Source organism: Apodemus sylvaticus, chromosome 1 (assembly GCF_947179515.1).
Source record: "Apodemus sylvaticus chromosome 1, mApoSyl1.1, whole genome shotgun sequence".
In the NCBI taxonomy this organism is placed as follows: domain Eukaryota; kingdom Metazoa; phylum Chordata; class Mammalia; order Rodentia; family Muridae; genus Apodemus; species Apodemus sylvaticus.
The window spans coordinates 92,087,429-92,102,838 of NC_067472.1; the positions used below are offsets into that span (position 1 = coordinate 92,087,429).

General features: G+C 42.3%; 1 protein-coding gene across 1 annotated transcript in view; it reads right to left on the minus strand.

Annotated features, from left to right (window-relative positions):
* Spon1 (spondin 1) overlaps window positions 1-15,410 on the minus strand; it is a 277,312-nt gene that overhangs the window by 134,512 nt on the left and 127,390 nt on the right. Inside the window, exon 5 of the mRNA XM_052200940.1 lies at window positions 12,696-12,818. Coding sequence (XP_052056900.1) covers window positions 12,696-12,818 — 123 coding nt within the window. The remainder of the gene's footprint in view (window positions 1-12,695; window positions 12,819-15,410) is intronic.

Below are 15,410 nucleotides of genomic sequence, written 5' to 3' on the forward strand. Positions count from 1 at the left end.
AGATCCTACGAGGAGCCAAGCTGCAGACTCCTGGGAGGAATCTGGTCGTAAGGGAAGGAAGACCAGATTTTTTCACTGAAATGGAAAACCACATACAAAGCAAGCAGTAGAAAGCTGTAAAGAACACACAAGGCTAATTCTTTTTCTCATTTCAACTCTGTCAGGGACTTTTGTTGTTGCTAGAGGGTAAGTGCATAAAAATATATTTAATGGCAAAAATGTAAATAAAATCCAGTGTGAAGCTTTGCAGCTTCAGAATGGCTCTACTAACTGTACAAAAGTTTTCTGAGACATAGGTTCTGAGTCTGGTTAATTTTGCTGTGTGATGTTATTTTTATTTGCAAGTTCTTTATAATAAAGTTTTAATAAAAAAAGGATTTGGACTTTTAATCCAGTTATTTTCCAAGTGAAAATATTTTTTATAAATGTTCAGTTGTAAGAAATGAAATCACTCACTAATGAACAAGCACTGGCTTACTAGTTTCCTCTGAAAATAGGAGGTCTTAAAAGAGGAAAGATAATGTGCTAAAAGGATGCAAGAAATCCTGAATTAATATGTATTTATTGATGAGATAAATAATTAAAACTAATAACAGAACTATTGCTTGGAAATGGACTTTCCAGCTAAGAACTGTCAGGATAAAAGCAGAGTTAAATAAACAGACCAAGCACCAAATGAAATCAGTGTAAATTGAAAGAGCTATGAAAATTAACCTCAAAACTTTCCCAAAAAGTGAATCAAAGACACTGTTCTAATAAGCAGAGGGTACATCGAAAAACCAGAAAGGAAATCCTTGCTCTTTTTTAATTTTTTATGATTTATTTTTTTTCTATTATATATTTATTTTATTTCCTGCATACATGAATGTTATGTGAACCAGGTGCATGCAGTACCTATGGGAGTCAGAAGAGGGTATCTGCCCTGGCAGTCAGTTTTTGATGGTTGTGCACTACCATGCTGGGGGCTGGGAACTAAGCCCACATCCTCTGCAAGAGCAACAAGTGCTCTGCACTGCTGAGCCATTTCTCTAGCACTCTACTTAGTCTTAATTAATTAATTAATTAATTAACTAGCTGATTAATATTTGCAGAGCTAAGAATTGAACCCAGTATCTGATGCGTGGGCTACATTCCCCAGCCTATTTCTTATAAATCGACAGTTAATTAAGTGAGGAGGGGAAAAAATGAGTGACAATGAGAATTAAACATATGAAAACCCCAAACCAAGGAAGTAATAGCATACAGAGCACTACCAAAGGAAGTCTAAAATAATCATCTGGGGCTCGAGGAGCAGAACCTGGGAGGGGGGACACAGAACAGAACAGAACAGAACAGAATAGAACAGAACAGAACAGAACAGAACAGAACAGAACAGAACAGAACAGAAGACAAGTGCTTCCAATAGGGTGAGCTCAGTGATTTCCTAGATCTTAAAACCTTAGAAAGTCTGAAATTACTATAAAGCGAATCAAGATATAACAGAGGAAAGAGAAACCAAGTGAGACTGTAGGCGGGATCCACTTTAAGGCATGAGTTATTAAAACAAGATAATCTGTTAGTTATGCAAAGGCTAGAGTTAATGAGAACACCATGATATTACATCTACAGGACATAGCAATAAATAGAAAGTAACCATGGCAAAACACAGAGATCAATATGTATGCAATATTAGAACAAGGTTTTAATGGCCTCACTATCAGAATAGCACAACGAAGAGGAAGTGATAGAGGTTTAAAACCTAACTAAACATACTGCAATACAGCAGAGAGGGCAAAGACTGTCCACAATTAGAGTGCTTAAGCTGGCATGTTATTGCAGGCTCCTTAAGGAGATGAGGAATTAACATAGTCTCCTTGTTCTCTAGAGTCTGATCTGGAAAAGATAATAAACTGAGAAAAATGTAAGATTCAAGGAATCAATAGAGATGCTGAGGTCCTAGGGAGATAATGGCGGTCCTTCACCGGATGCTATAGGATGGAGGCGCAGAAGGCTTTGACAGCAGTCACGGGAAGCCTGGGCCTCCCTTTCCTGGCTTCATTTTGCTCTCTTTCCTTAAATACTCCAGAACTGATATCACCCAACATTTCCCCTTGCCCACCATGCAGATATGAGGCATAACAGACACATAAGCAGAGAACACAGGGAGGGCTTCCTGCAGAGCAACTGGATCCCAGGCAAGTGCAGCTAGCGATCAAGAAGAAAGCAGGACATGACAACGCAGCTTTGTAGCAGCAGCTGGGCCAACAACTCCACATAAGCACAGTGCACATCCTCAGAGACAGAGGGGAGATAGCAGTAATCCAAAACAGAAGCCAGCAGAGGGAGGCTGGAGAGACTTCAGCAGTCAGAAGCACCCACTGCTCTGTTAGAGGACCCAGGTCTGGTCCCCAGCTCTCAGGCCAGGCAGCCAACTCCAGTTTCCAGGGATCAGATGCCCTCTGGCTTCTGAGGGTAACTGCATGCATGTGGTACTCATAAACTCACAAGGACCACAGGTACACATAAAATAAATAGGTCAATAAATCTTTAAAAAAAAAAAGAACTAAAAACAAACACCACACATAAGTCAAGAAACCAAACACAAATGAGCTATTATACACATTCATAAAGGCTATGGGATTCTTCCTGAAGATGCACAACCTCAGGCTAATCAGGTGAAAACAGATGACCCGAAACTGACAGTCTATATACAATAACCTCTGGGCTCACGGCAGTAAAATCAAGAAAGTACAAGGAAGTGTTCCATATTGAGGCCAATGAAAGATGCATGACAAATAACTGCCCTGTAAAATAACCGGCTTAAACTCTGGGTGAAAATTTCTCTTTGCTACAGAGCTGTTCTGTGCAATATGGTAACCGATATTTAAACATGGTTACCGTGTGATTAAAGTATGGCAAGTCTGAATCCAAAACAGGTACCAGATTTTAGCACTCCACAAAAAAATGCAAACTATTTCCATAATGAATTTTCAGGCCAATTTTATGTTAACATGACATGACTTGGGGTACTGGCTTCAATAAAATAGAACATTAAATGTAATTTTATTGGGGTTGGAGAGGTGGCTGAGCAGTTAAGAACACTGCTGCTCATGCTAAGGACTCAAGTTCAATTTCTGGGGTTCACACAGTGGCTTGCAACTCCACTTCCAGGGGGATCTGAGACCCCTCTTCTGAAGCCCAAGTGCACTAGGCATGCATGTGGTGTACATATATACATGCAGGCAAAACAATCATACATACAAAATAAAATGATTCTAAAAATTAATTTTATGGCTTCCCTTTACTTTATAAACACAGCTTCTAGAACATTTAAATGTTCCCATGTGACTCATACAGACAGCTTGTATTATATGATATTATGTGGTATCCATGACGAAGACAGTAGAGGCACGATTAAGTGTCTAGATTGGACAGCAGTGTTTTGCCAGTGTTAGTACTAAGTATGCAGTAATTTTATATAAGAATGTCTTCCTTAGGGAGCACACACCAAAGTACTTAAGACTGGAGATCCAGACATGTGTCTGCCTGCCTCTCCCATGCAAAAGTTGAGACTGCCTTCTCTTCTCAGACAGATGACTCTAGGCAGTGTCAAGTCGACAGTTAAAGCTAACTAGGGCAAAGACTCAGAAAGGAAAATAAGAGATGAAATGTTTGACAACAGCCATTTCTTAGGATTAAAGAAAGAGGCAAAAGCAAGATCTCATGTGGAAAGGACTTGTTAAGTAGGGAACTTAAAACCCAGTGGTATTCATAGGAAGATGAAGAGGAAACATCAAAGAGACAGACAGACAGACAGATGGAAGAAAAACTTGAAAAGCAGAGGGAAAGTGCAGATCACTTAGCAAGAAGCAAAAATCAAGTTGACATGAACTCTCTAGATGGTGGGGTATAAGGACACAGTGCTTAACAGTAGAAAAGAAAATGCTTTTGAACCTCGGCCTCATATCAGCCCTATGTCACAGAAGTGTGAGAACATAACAGGATATTCCCAGGCATGCAGAGCACCAAGGCTTGCTCTGCAAAGACAGTTAGAGAATGTTCTTGGAGAAAGTATCCAAGGAGAGAAGTGCAAAGGGCAAGGGGAGACCAAGGCTCTAGAAAAGTTTATGGTGGTTGAGACACACAAAAAGTCTAGACTGAAAAACCGAAATTATAGTGATCAGGAAATAAAATTCTAGAAATCAACCAATACAAAGTATGTGTGTGGCTAGAAAGGTGGCAGAGAGCTAAGGAATATGAAGTCTGCAAAAGTTCAGGGTGTGGTGAGATCAGCACTTTGTGATGTTAACGTAAGGGAGTCAGATAACTTTTGGTTGTTACTGTTTTAAGACAGGGTCCCAGGCAGCCCAACCTGGACTCAGATTAGCTTTGCGGCTGATGCAGATTTTAGACCTTCATGTTCCTCATGTACCTCCCAAGTGCTAGTCACGTGCCTGTGCCACAGTACATCGCTCAGCTAACTTTTCAACCAAAGAAGACAGAACTGGGTAATAGGAAAAAAGAGAATAAAATTTAAAAGGGAATAGAAAGGATAATCAGGACACATAAAAATGAAAAGAAAAATTAGTATGGCTAATCACAATAATGGTGGCCTCTGTGGAATGAGATCACAAGCAAATAGTGTGGGAGGGGTCTGACATGGACCAGTGATGCTGTGCACTGAGCAGGGGTGGGGGCTGACATGGACCAGTGATGCTGTGCACTGGCAGGGATGGGGGAGGGCTGACGTGAACCAGTGATAACTGTGCACTGGGCAGGGGTGGGGGAGGGATGACATGGACCAATGATGCTGTGCACTGGGCAGGGGTGGGGGGGCTGACATGGACCAGTGATGTTGTGCACTAGGCAGGGGTGGTGGTCTGACATGGGCCAATGATGCTGTGCACTGGGCAGGGGTAGGGGGCTGACATGGACCAGTGATGTTGTGGACTGGGCAGGGGGTGGGGGGCTGACATGGACCAGTGATACTGTGCACTGGGCAGGGTGTGGGGACTTACATAGACCAGTGATGCTGTGTACTGGGCAGGGAAGAGCACATCCTTCAGTGCCCAGTGCCCAATGACGAATAGGAAATAAAGCTTACCAAGACAAATATGCACTGGGTTTTAAAATACACAAACAGTAAATATAGCAAAGAAGGAGCTATGTAACAGATACTTGCTGATCAAAACAAAGTAAAGAAACAAAACCAAGGATGAAAATACAAATTAAAAAAACTCCAACCTCTCAGAAATTTAAAAATATTCAACTAATTAACATTTATGTCCAGAAGGTGATGTGCACAAAAGCATTTTATCAAGGGAACAGTGAACATAAGAGGTCTATGGTAAGACCTCTGAGAAGAGCTGGGAGATCACTAAGAGGAAAATTCACAGCCTTGCGTGCGTTAATAATTAATAAATACAAAAATACAGAAAGGAGGGAAGCCAGCGTATAAAGTAAACAGTATGGAAATTTACCAACAGCACAAAGGGCCATCCAAACAGAAGATAATAGGATGAATAAAAGCAGATGTATGCAAATTAGAAGAGCGATAACAATGCCATTATTTAAGTTGCTAACAAAGCTTATTAGATAAAAGCAATCCAGATTAGTCAGGAAATAAAGGAGGAAGATCTTCCCTCTATCAGGGTTGTCTGATAAGGACTGTGAAAACCTGTACAAAGTGAGTGATTTTGGAAAGAAGAAAAATTCTAAAACTAGACACAAAAGAACTGATTTATGCCAACAACCGATGAGGAAATTGGAGACGAATTTATAGGAAAATCACTAAGTGTGTGTGGGTGACTCTTTCCAACAATCAACTTTTTTTCTTTTTTCCTTATTTTTCTCTCATATAATACATGCCGACCAGAAGCTCCCCTTACTCCATCCCCCCAGTCCCTACCCCTGCCCCCACCCCATCTGCCCTCTGCCCCAGATTTGCTGCTTCTCCGCCTCCCATCAGACAGAAAAGAGCAGGTCTCTCAGGATATTAACCAAACATGCCATAACAAGATACAACAAGACTAGGCCAAACCCTCATATCAAGGCTGGATGAGGCAACCCAGTAGGAAGAAAAGGGTCCTAAGAGCAGGTAAGAGCCAGAGCCAGCACCCTGCTCCCACTGTCAGGAGTCCCACAAGAACACCAAGCTAAACCATCACAGCATATCTGTAGAGGTCCTAGGCTAGACTGATGTAAGCTCCCTGATTGTCACCTCAGTCCCTGTGAGCCCCTATGAGCCATGCTTAGTTGGATTCTGTAGGTCATGTTCTCATGGTGTCCTTGAGCCCTCCAGCACCCATAATCTTTCCTCCCACTCTTCCTTGGGCTTTGCCAAGTTCAACCTAATGTTTGGCTGTGGGTCTCGCCATCTACCAACTATCAGAGTCTAATAGATGTAAGTAACAACTAGTTGATTTGAGATTAACATCAGATTAAAGAGATTCAAAACCCGGAAACTATTTGTTCTTGCATGGAGATAAGAAGAAGTTGAAGGCAGTACTGGTGGATTATTATTATATTATTTATATGTGGTTTTTAATTCTAGTGCTTTCTCTGTTTTCAGGAGTCCTGAAATCACCTTAGTGGCTGATAAAAGAATAGTGAGATCACTTGTCTAAAGTAAGACAAGGTTGGGACTTGTAACTATGAGAGAAATTAGTAATAAAACTAGGATTCAATGAGTTGAATGTGATGTGGAAACTTTGTATATAACTAGATGAACAAAAGGATAAAAATATTAAGTCACCAGGTTAGTACTAGTTTGGTAATTTTTCATGGGATTGGAAATAATAATTTTTTAAGATAACGTATATATTTTTATTTTATGTGCATTGTTGTTTTGCCTGTATGTATGCATGAGTGTGCCAGGTGCCCTAGAACTGGAATTACAGACAGTGTGAGCTATTGTGTGGGTGCTGGAATTAACTCAGGTTCTCTGAAAGAGCAGCCAGTATTCTTAACCACTGAGTCGTCTCTCCAGCCCCCATGGGCATAATTTTTCTTAAAGCAAGTGACCCAATGGAAAAGATGGCTGAATGTCATTGTAAAACTAACTTCAAATATATAGGATATATTTCCCAGTGGCCATATTAATATTTTAGACAATGTGTCATCAAATTAAAAACTGGATATAGGAAAATATTCTTCAATATTTATTTGTCAAATAGTATTAAATGATGTCCAAAGTGGAGGAAGTCATTGGCAGATGACAAGCTGTCTACAGGATGAAAACATTTGTCAAGAACCCAGATCCCTATGAGAGCTAGTGATGAAAGATACTTAGCATCTATAGGAAGCTCCTTAAAGCCTCAAGACATCCTTATGGGCCTGGTCACCTTGTTCCTGGGAAGCAGTGCCTCCCATGGTTCCCACAGTTGGGAGTGGCAGTCTGGCAACACCTAGGACAGACACCATGGAGTTTGAAGTAGGTTTCAGCAATGTGTTCAAGCCCAACAAACCTGGAATGCTCTCTCTGGCTTCTAAGTCTGGGTGTCTGCAGAACAGTAGGTGGGATGGCACAGAAGTTAGTATCAATTGACTTTACATTGGAAGATGCTTTGTGCATTAGATGTTTAATTACACTGCAGAGTGATTTCCCTCATGACAGTCCCCAAGGGAAGGCAAAAGAAAACCACTTGGCTCTTAGCTTTGGTTTTGGTTCAGACATTCTCCAACTATTGACTGCTTCATGAGAGATCCCAAGAGAAGGAAAAGAACTATCTGGTCCGAGCTTTGATTCTGGTTCATATCTTCTCTGGCCATCTGATTGTGTAATGCTACTTTCTTGTGTGTCAAGACCTTTTCACTTACAGAATTAGGAGACAAAACTTACATGGTCTAACCTTAAAATGCATCTCAAGAGCTTCTTCATTGGGAGGGTTTGGGAAGAATTCCACAGTTTTCAGATGTCCAGCAGAGATTTTATAGTATCAGAGAAGAGGAATGCCTTTGGTCCATTCTCCACTGGCCTCTGCCTCTGTATCACCATATCTAGCCCTTACCAGAGAGAGGAATGCAGATTTCTCCCAAGGAGAGAACTCCAGAAGCAGAATTTGGAACAAAGCATTTTGTACAATGGTTGAAAAGAGACACCCAAAGACACAGTTCACAATGTCTGAAGGCACAGGGCGGCTGACTGACTGTATGTGGTGGCTGACTGGACATGGGACTGTTCAGTCTCCCATGTAGCAGTTCTTGTGATACTCAAAGACACTTGGTTGAACACCCAAGTTTGTTTTCTTGCATCATTTCAAAGGTTACCAAAGTGTGATCCACAGACTCCTGAGAACTCTGAGATCCTTTCAGGGAATCTGAAGATTAAAAGTATTTTGTAACAAAATGAAGGCACCAAAAAACAAAACAAAACAAAACAAAACAAAACAAAACAAAACAAAACAAAACAAAACAAAACACGCCCATAATCCCAGCACTCTGGGAGGCAGAGGCAGGCGGATTTCTGAGTTCGAGGCCAGCCTGGTCTACAGAGTGAGTTCCAGGACAGCCAGGGCTATACAGAGAAACCCTGTCTTGAAAAACCAAATCCAAAACAACAAAAACAAAAACAAAATGAAGGCATTATTTGCTTGCTGTAGTGTGTTGACACTGGCATTGAAGATGGGCCAAGGAAATAGCCTTGGCCTGTATTAGTAGCTGATGTCTTTCTCAGGGCCACACATTCACAACAGACAACAAAAGGCTCAATTTTGCATGAGTGTTCTTTATGTAACAGAAAAAAAAGAGTTATTTGAAGTTTTGACTGATACACACCTTGTTATTCATAGTGACTAATTTCAGAATGTGAAAACCAATAAAAAATGTAAAGTATCTCTGCTCTATGGACTGGAGCACTCCGACTGTCCTCAGTAAGTGAGTGCACTTAGTGGTTCACTGAGGTGCAAGTCACACTAGCCTCTTTGCACATTCATAAAACATCATTTTTACTTGAAAGAACAAATGACAGGCAAATTACAGTATTCAGACTTGGGAATCTGGCAGACATTTTTCTCAAAAAAATGAAGTCGGTCTGTCACTTCAAGGAAAACAACTGACAGTATCTGTTGCCAATAATAAAATCTGAGTTTTCAAGCAAAACCCAGAATCTTGGGAAACTTGTAGCCATTACTATGACCTTGATAGCTTTCCATTTTCCATCACTTTCCTGATGGGCTCTGTCTTCTGGGAATGGGTATGATTTTGATACTGTTTAATGTGAAGTCTTGACATTTGGATGATCTGAGATTCTCAGTAAGCCAGTATCTTCCATATGGTCAGCATCAGGGCTACACAATCATGTGTTTGTAAAAGATTCATCCAGAGAAGAAGGTAACCAGTGAATTTTGGTCACAGAATACAAATCTATTGGCACAACTGCATATTTTGCATTGTAACTGGACTTAACAAAATTCTGCCATTTGTAGACTTTGAAGTAGTTTGAGGTATAGTACCAGAGATTTTCTGTAAGTATCTGGAAAGATTATGATAATGTTTTTAAAAATTATTTTATTTATATGCATGTGTGTATGCCTGCTCATCTGTACATGTACCACACGTTAAGATTCTGTCTAAACTCCACCCCACAGTTACCTGGCAACAGCCAGGTATGCCCCTCCCCACAGTTATCTGGCAACAGCCAGGTAGGCCTGACCCACTATAAAAGGGGCCTCTTGACCCTCCCCTCTCTCTTGCTTCTCTTGCTTCTTACTCTCTTAGCCTCTCTCTTGTCCTCTCTTGGACTCCCCTCCCTTCCCCCCTCTCTCCACGTGGTCATGTCTGGCCTCTGCTTCTCTACTCTCTCCCTCTCCCTGCCTTTCTTTGCCACTACTACCCACTTAACTCCCCTCCTCAGGCCCTGAATAAACTTTATTCTATACTATACCATCATGTGGCTGGTCCCTCATGGGGAAGGGAAGCCTCGGCATGGGCCCACTGAGGCACCCCCTTCCCCCACACCATCCATAGAACATATTCTTTCCTCTTTCTCTTTTTATGATCACAACGCCATATGTGTGCAGGTGCTGACAGAGGCCAGCAGAAGGTGTCAGATCCCCTGAGCTAGAAAGGCTGTAAGTAGGTGTACAGAATCCAACTCAGGGCCTTGGTAAGAAGAGCAAGCACCCTTAATCACTGAACAATCTTTCCAATGCCCCCAAACACTTTATTTTTCTAGTTACACATGCATGTGGGCTAGAGTTTTCTTCACGTACTTCTACCAAAGATGTAAATCATGAGCTTTCAGAAACAAAAGTGTTGGTCCCAGTGACAATGACACCCTTTCACAACTACTTTCTTTGGCTAACACAGTTACTTTCATAAAACACATGTTTTTATGTTGGCATGTAACAAATTTATTAAACATGCAATGTATTTATCATTGCTATGTTACTTAAAATTAATAAATATTTAAAATTTTTCTCAGCTAAGGGAAACACTGAGGGATTTAAGGTATGTATATTGAGGCTCTCAATGATTCTTAAACATGTTAAAAGAATGCAGAAACTGAAGAAGCTGAGAGTCTCTGTCCCAAGATCCCTGCTTGGAAAGTGACATTTTGTGTGACTAATTAAAAAGAGACAAGGGACTTGGCACTTGACAGTTTGTTGTCAGGAAGCTTCTCTGGGCTGACAACAGGGCTGGTTATCATGACAGAATTATCCCTGTAGCTTCTATTAGTAGAAGCCATCATCGCCATGCCTATGTCCTTCCAGTGGCCCAGTCCTTCAAGGATCCAAGTTCACCCATTGCCCTGCAAGGACGGTCTAGGGTGTTCCCTGATCAGTACTGGGCATATTGACTCAGTGTTAGCTAGACACCTGCTTCCCAGATGGTAGCAGCTATAGTCCATAGTCACCCCCTAATCCTCAGGAGGGTACCAGGCCTGGGCAGGGACAAAGACACAAAGATGAGCAGATCATAGCTTTTATCCCAGAGCATGTTATATAGTTTTTATCCCAAAGGAGTTTTCAGTTTTCTGGGAGAAACTTCCAGAAGAAATAATCCCAACACAATGTAGTAATGCTATTCTGTGTTTGAAGATGAAAGTTTTTCAACAGAAACATCAGGGCACATCCTGGTCCTGTGATGTGACGCCTGCCAATGGGACAATCCCAGAATCATGAACACATGTCTTTTGTGTTTATTAAGCTTTCAGCAGCACCACGGAAACCCTCTGTAGCTTTGCATGTGATGTGCCCAGAGGCTGGAGACAATGATTTGGTGCCATCCCTTGACCACCTAAATTCTGGGAGAGAAGAACGGCCAAACAGAAATGACAGAACTCCTTAGGATCACAAAAGATGAGTAATGGCTCAGCCATTTTATCTCTTCTGTGAGTGGGGACACTGTAGGACTTTTTTTCTAGCATTCCAGTTCTAAAGGCCCCCTCCTGGGCAGAAGCAAGTTTATTCACAAGGGTTTCCCACCCAGCTGAGACTAGGCAGGCTAAGTCGGAAGAATGCCTTAGCCAGAGGCTCTTAACTTCCTAAATTTCAACTTTATGGGAGTTAAATTAAATAATAACCCTCTTGATCTGGTCAGAAATGCTGGAGTCCCCTTTGGGTGGGCTGTTTGGGCACCAAGAGAGGTTCTGATATACCCAGGGTCTACTTAAATCCCTACCATGCTCCCTTTCCCATTTGCCTTTGGAGACCTAGCCCCAATCCCTCTTTTTAATCTTCTCTCCTATTTCTGTGGTGCTTCCCAGCTGTGGTAACTTCAGAGTGAAATAAACTAAGAACAAAACAGAGCATTCTCAGACACAATATGCCCAGCGCCACCCACAGCCACCCTACCTCCCAAGGCTGCAGAATATGGGCCCTCCCAGGTCTTAAAGGAAACATAAAGCAAAGGCAGGACATTGCACATTCGACTCTGGACAAACCATGATTTCCTCTGATCTTCAGGGAGTTTATCCACAAAGCAGGCTATTTTCTAATTCAAGGAGACGCCATCAGTAAACATGCTTAATATTGTGTGGGTCAGCTCATCACAGCAACAAATTCCATGTGGTTATTTGATTGCTGTCTATCTTCCCACAGTCCCTAAATGGCATGGGACCCTGTGCTGAGTCTTTTCTCCTGCTCACTGTCAGATTTTTAAGGGAGTACCTGCTCATTACAAATTTGTTGAGCTAACTGTCTGACTAAAAGGAGTTGGAGAGTGTCCTATTTTAGGATCTGTTCTTCACATAGCGACTCTAAAGCCTCCCAACAGCTCTTGTCGGTCGTTATCAGCTGCTTTGAGTCTGGGGTCCTGCTGCATTAGATGGTGACATCTGGATCCAGCAGGGATCCTGTGCACTGATTGATGACTGACACTGGTTGAGAGTACTGAGTTACTATGGCTACGGGGACTGAGTAACTGCTCCACTGTCTGTGGAGTCAAGACAATCCCTTGGCCAGTCATCTTTAACAACAGTCTGTTCTGCAACATGGGTACAGCTGTTTTAGGAAGACCAAAGCTACAAAATGCTTGGCTTGAAGATAAAAGAATCACAGATAAAACTGGTAGAACAATGTCCTACAAAGAATCTAAAATTATAACAGGATTGTGTCTGTGTGTGTATCAATGAATTTGCTTCCTTGGGGTGCAAGTTTCACAGATCAGTGAATACTAACGAGCAGGCCTGACACAGCTCAGGTAACAGATCCCATGATCAGATGGGGCATTAGCGATGCGCTTCCCCTGACCCGTAAAGCAGCTGCTGTACTCACGAGGGTAATCCTTCGGATGAGTCTTCTCGGACCAGTTCCCATAAAATGTGAGTCTGTACTTGGCAGTTCCACAGGCGCAGCAGTCTAAGATCGGTCTGTCTGTCACCCCATCAAGTGTGGGATCTGGAACGGGAAGTCAAGTTAGAAAGCAGACGGGGACCTCATAAAAGACAGCCCGCAGCACCTTGTCTTACCCCTGATCCCTGAATAAAGAAGATGCAGTACAGCTGCATTGATTTGTAAGACTCCAGACCAGCACTCGGATTGCTATGGATTTTATATTTCCCAACTACGAATATATGGTTTGCAAACCAAAAATTCAAAGTTCTTGCTCTCCAGTCTGAGGTGTTCTATGGAACCAAGGGTACAGAATCTGTAGGGGGGCGAGACTTTGGGGAATCAATGCTAGCTTTCACTCAGTTATTCTTCTCATTTTAAAGATTGTGTGTGTGTGTGTGTGTGTGTGTGTGTGTGTGTGTGTGTGCAGGTGCCTGAGAACACCAGAGGAGGGTGTCAGATTCCCTGGAACTGATGGTTGTGAGACACCTGATATAGGTGCTGGGAACCAAACCCAGGTCATCTGCAAGAGCAGCAAATGCTTTAAACCACAAAGCTGTCTCTCCAGCCTTTACCAAGCTGTTCTTTTGATATCCTGGCTTCCTCTCCATCCCTTCCACAGTAGCATCTCACTACTAGATTTTTAAGAGAAATGTGTGTCTATTCTCCAAGGAGTACTTTTGAGGGCCCAAAATGCTGGACCAGAGCAGAGACAGGGGTGGCTCTAAAGACGATCAATGAGAGGAAGTGGAGCGGTTCTCAACCTTCCTAACTCTGTGATACTTTGATACAGTTCCTCATGTTGTGGTGACCCCAACCATAACGCCATTTTCACTGCTACTTCATAACTGTAGTTTTGCTACTGTTATGAACTGTAATATAAATATCTGATATGTAAGATATCTGATCTATGACCCCTATGAAGGGTCATTTGACCCCCAAAGAGGTCTTGACCCACAGGTTGAGAGTCACAGAAGTAAGGGCTTAAACAATGCTGGAAATTAAGAGGAGGGGACTCTTAGGCAGTCACATCATCTCTTATGCTTTCAAAGACTTACTGGGAATAAGGGGGAGGTATTGCAAATGTGTTTGCAAGTTCAAGTTTCTTTCTGAGGGTAGAAGCAGCCAGGAAAAACTTAAGATTCTCTCTCCACCCCCATTTTTAGCTGTGAGTAGCTGATAAGTAGGGAAAGAGAGATTACATGAATAAATTCAGCATTTCTGATTGTTAAATCCAGAGCTCTAAACTGCCTTAGTGTTCTCAGGCCGCTCAGCTGCCTCCGAGAGGGGACAATGCCTTCAGAAGCCACTCACTGCAACTGCGTTTTCTTTAGCTCTCCCAGCTGTGTTAACATCAATCTTCCCTTTTTGCAAGTTGGACATTTTTTCTTAAATATTGTACAAAAGAGCGGCAACCAAGGGGATGAAAGCCATTTTGCATGTCAGGAGCAGCATTTTTCAATCTCCTTAGGAATTTGCTGAGCTTGCTGGGCTTGAACATGCAAAATCGATGATGGGGAGAAGTGAGTTTGGGGATAGAGACAAGCATGAGACGGTACAGAGATGTAGGGAGCCTTGTGTAAGTGCTGCCCTCATTCCGTATACTGTCCACAGAAGCGCCTTGCTTATCCCTGGAGGTTTAACGTGAAATACCCTCCACGGGCTCACGTGTTCCAACACTTGGTCCCGGATGGTGACACTGTTTGGGAAGGTCATGGAACCTTTCAGAGATAGAACTTTGCTGAAGGAAGTAGGTCACTGGGGGCGGGCCTTGAGGCTAGGTAGCCTAACATCATTTCCTGTGTACTCTTTGTAGCTGCATTTCTGACAAACCAGCTTCCTGTTCCTGCCACCCTGTCTTCTCTGCTGTGGTGCACTATATCTCCCTGAAGTGAAGACTGAAATAAACCCTTTGTTCTCTCTGTTGTGTCTGCCTGGGTATCTTATTACAGCAACAATAAAGTAATTAGGGCATCCCTGTTTTGCATCCCTTCCTTTTGTTAAAAGGAAGAAGCTGGCTGGGTGACTTGATCAAGTTTACTTTTGAATGTAGAAGCATGTTAGTGAAGCCATGCAGGCAGAAGTAGGACCCAGGTCTGGTTTTGGTCCAGAGCCTATGACCTCACTCTGGATTCAATCACTGCAGGAAAGACTCATTCTTCTACATAGGTCTGCATAAATGATACCCAGTGAAAAAGAAATCTGTTTCCATTTTGCCTTTTCCAAATGAAGAAAAGTACATAAACAAAACAAAGCCCTCCGTACAGATTTCAGAGATTTCTAAAGAAGCTCAAAGGAGAAGGCTGCAGCCACCCAAGGCAGGGATCACTGGCAGAGACTAGACTGCTATCTGTGCCTAGGAGCAAGCTGCCCACTGCCACCTGTGCACAGAACCTGGACCTGATTCCTGTGCGAGCCTCTGGGTAGTAAGGTCATACCTCACCTAGTACATTTTAGGAGAGGTAGCTTGAACCAGAAGATCTGATCCTTTTTCAGTCACGTGATGATGCACTGCAATGTTTAAAAAAAAAAGAGAACTAAAAAAACCTAAAAAACTAAATTAGCTTTGAAAAGAGGCTTTGGATCTGAGAGATGCATGCTGGGATCTCGATCGTAAAGACCAGGTGTTGTTAAATGAGGCAGCAACAACGTCCAGAA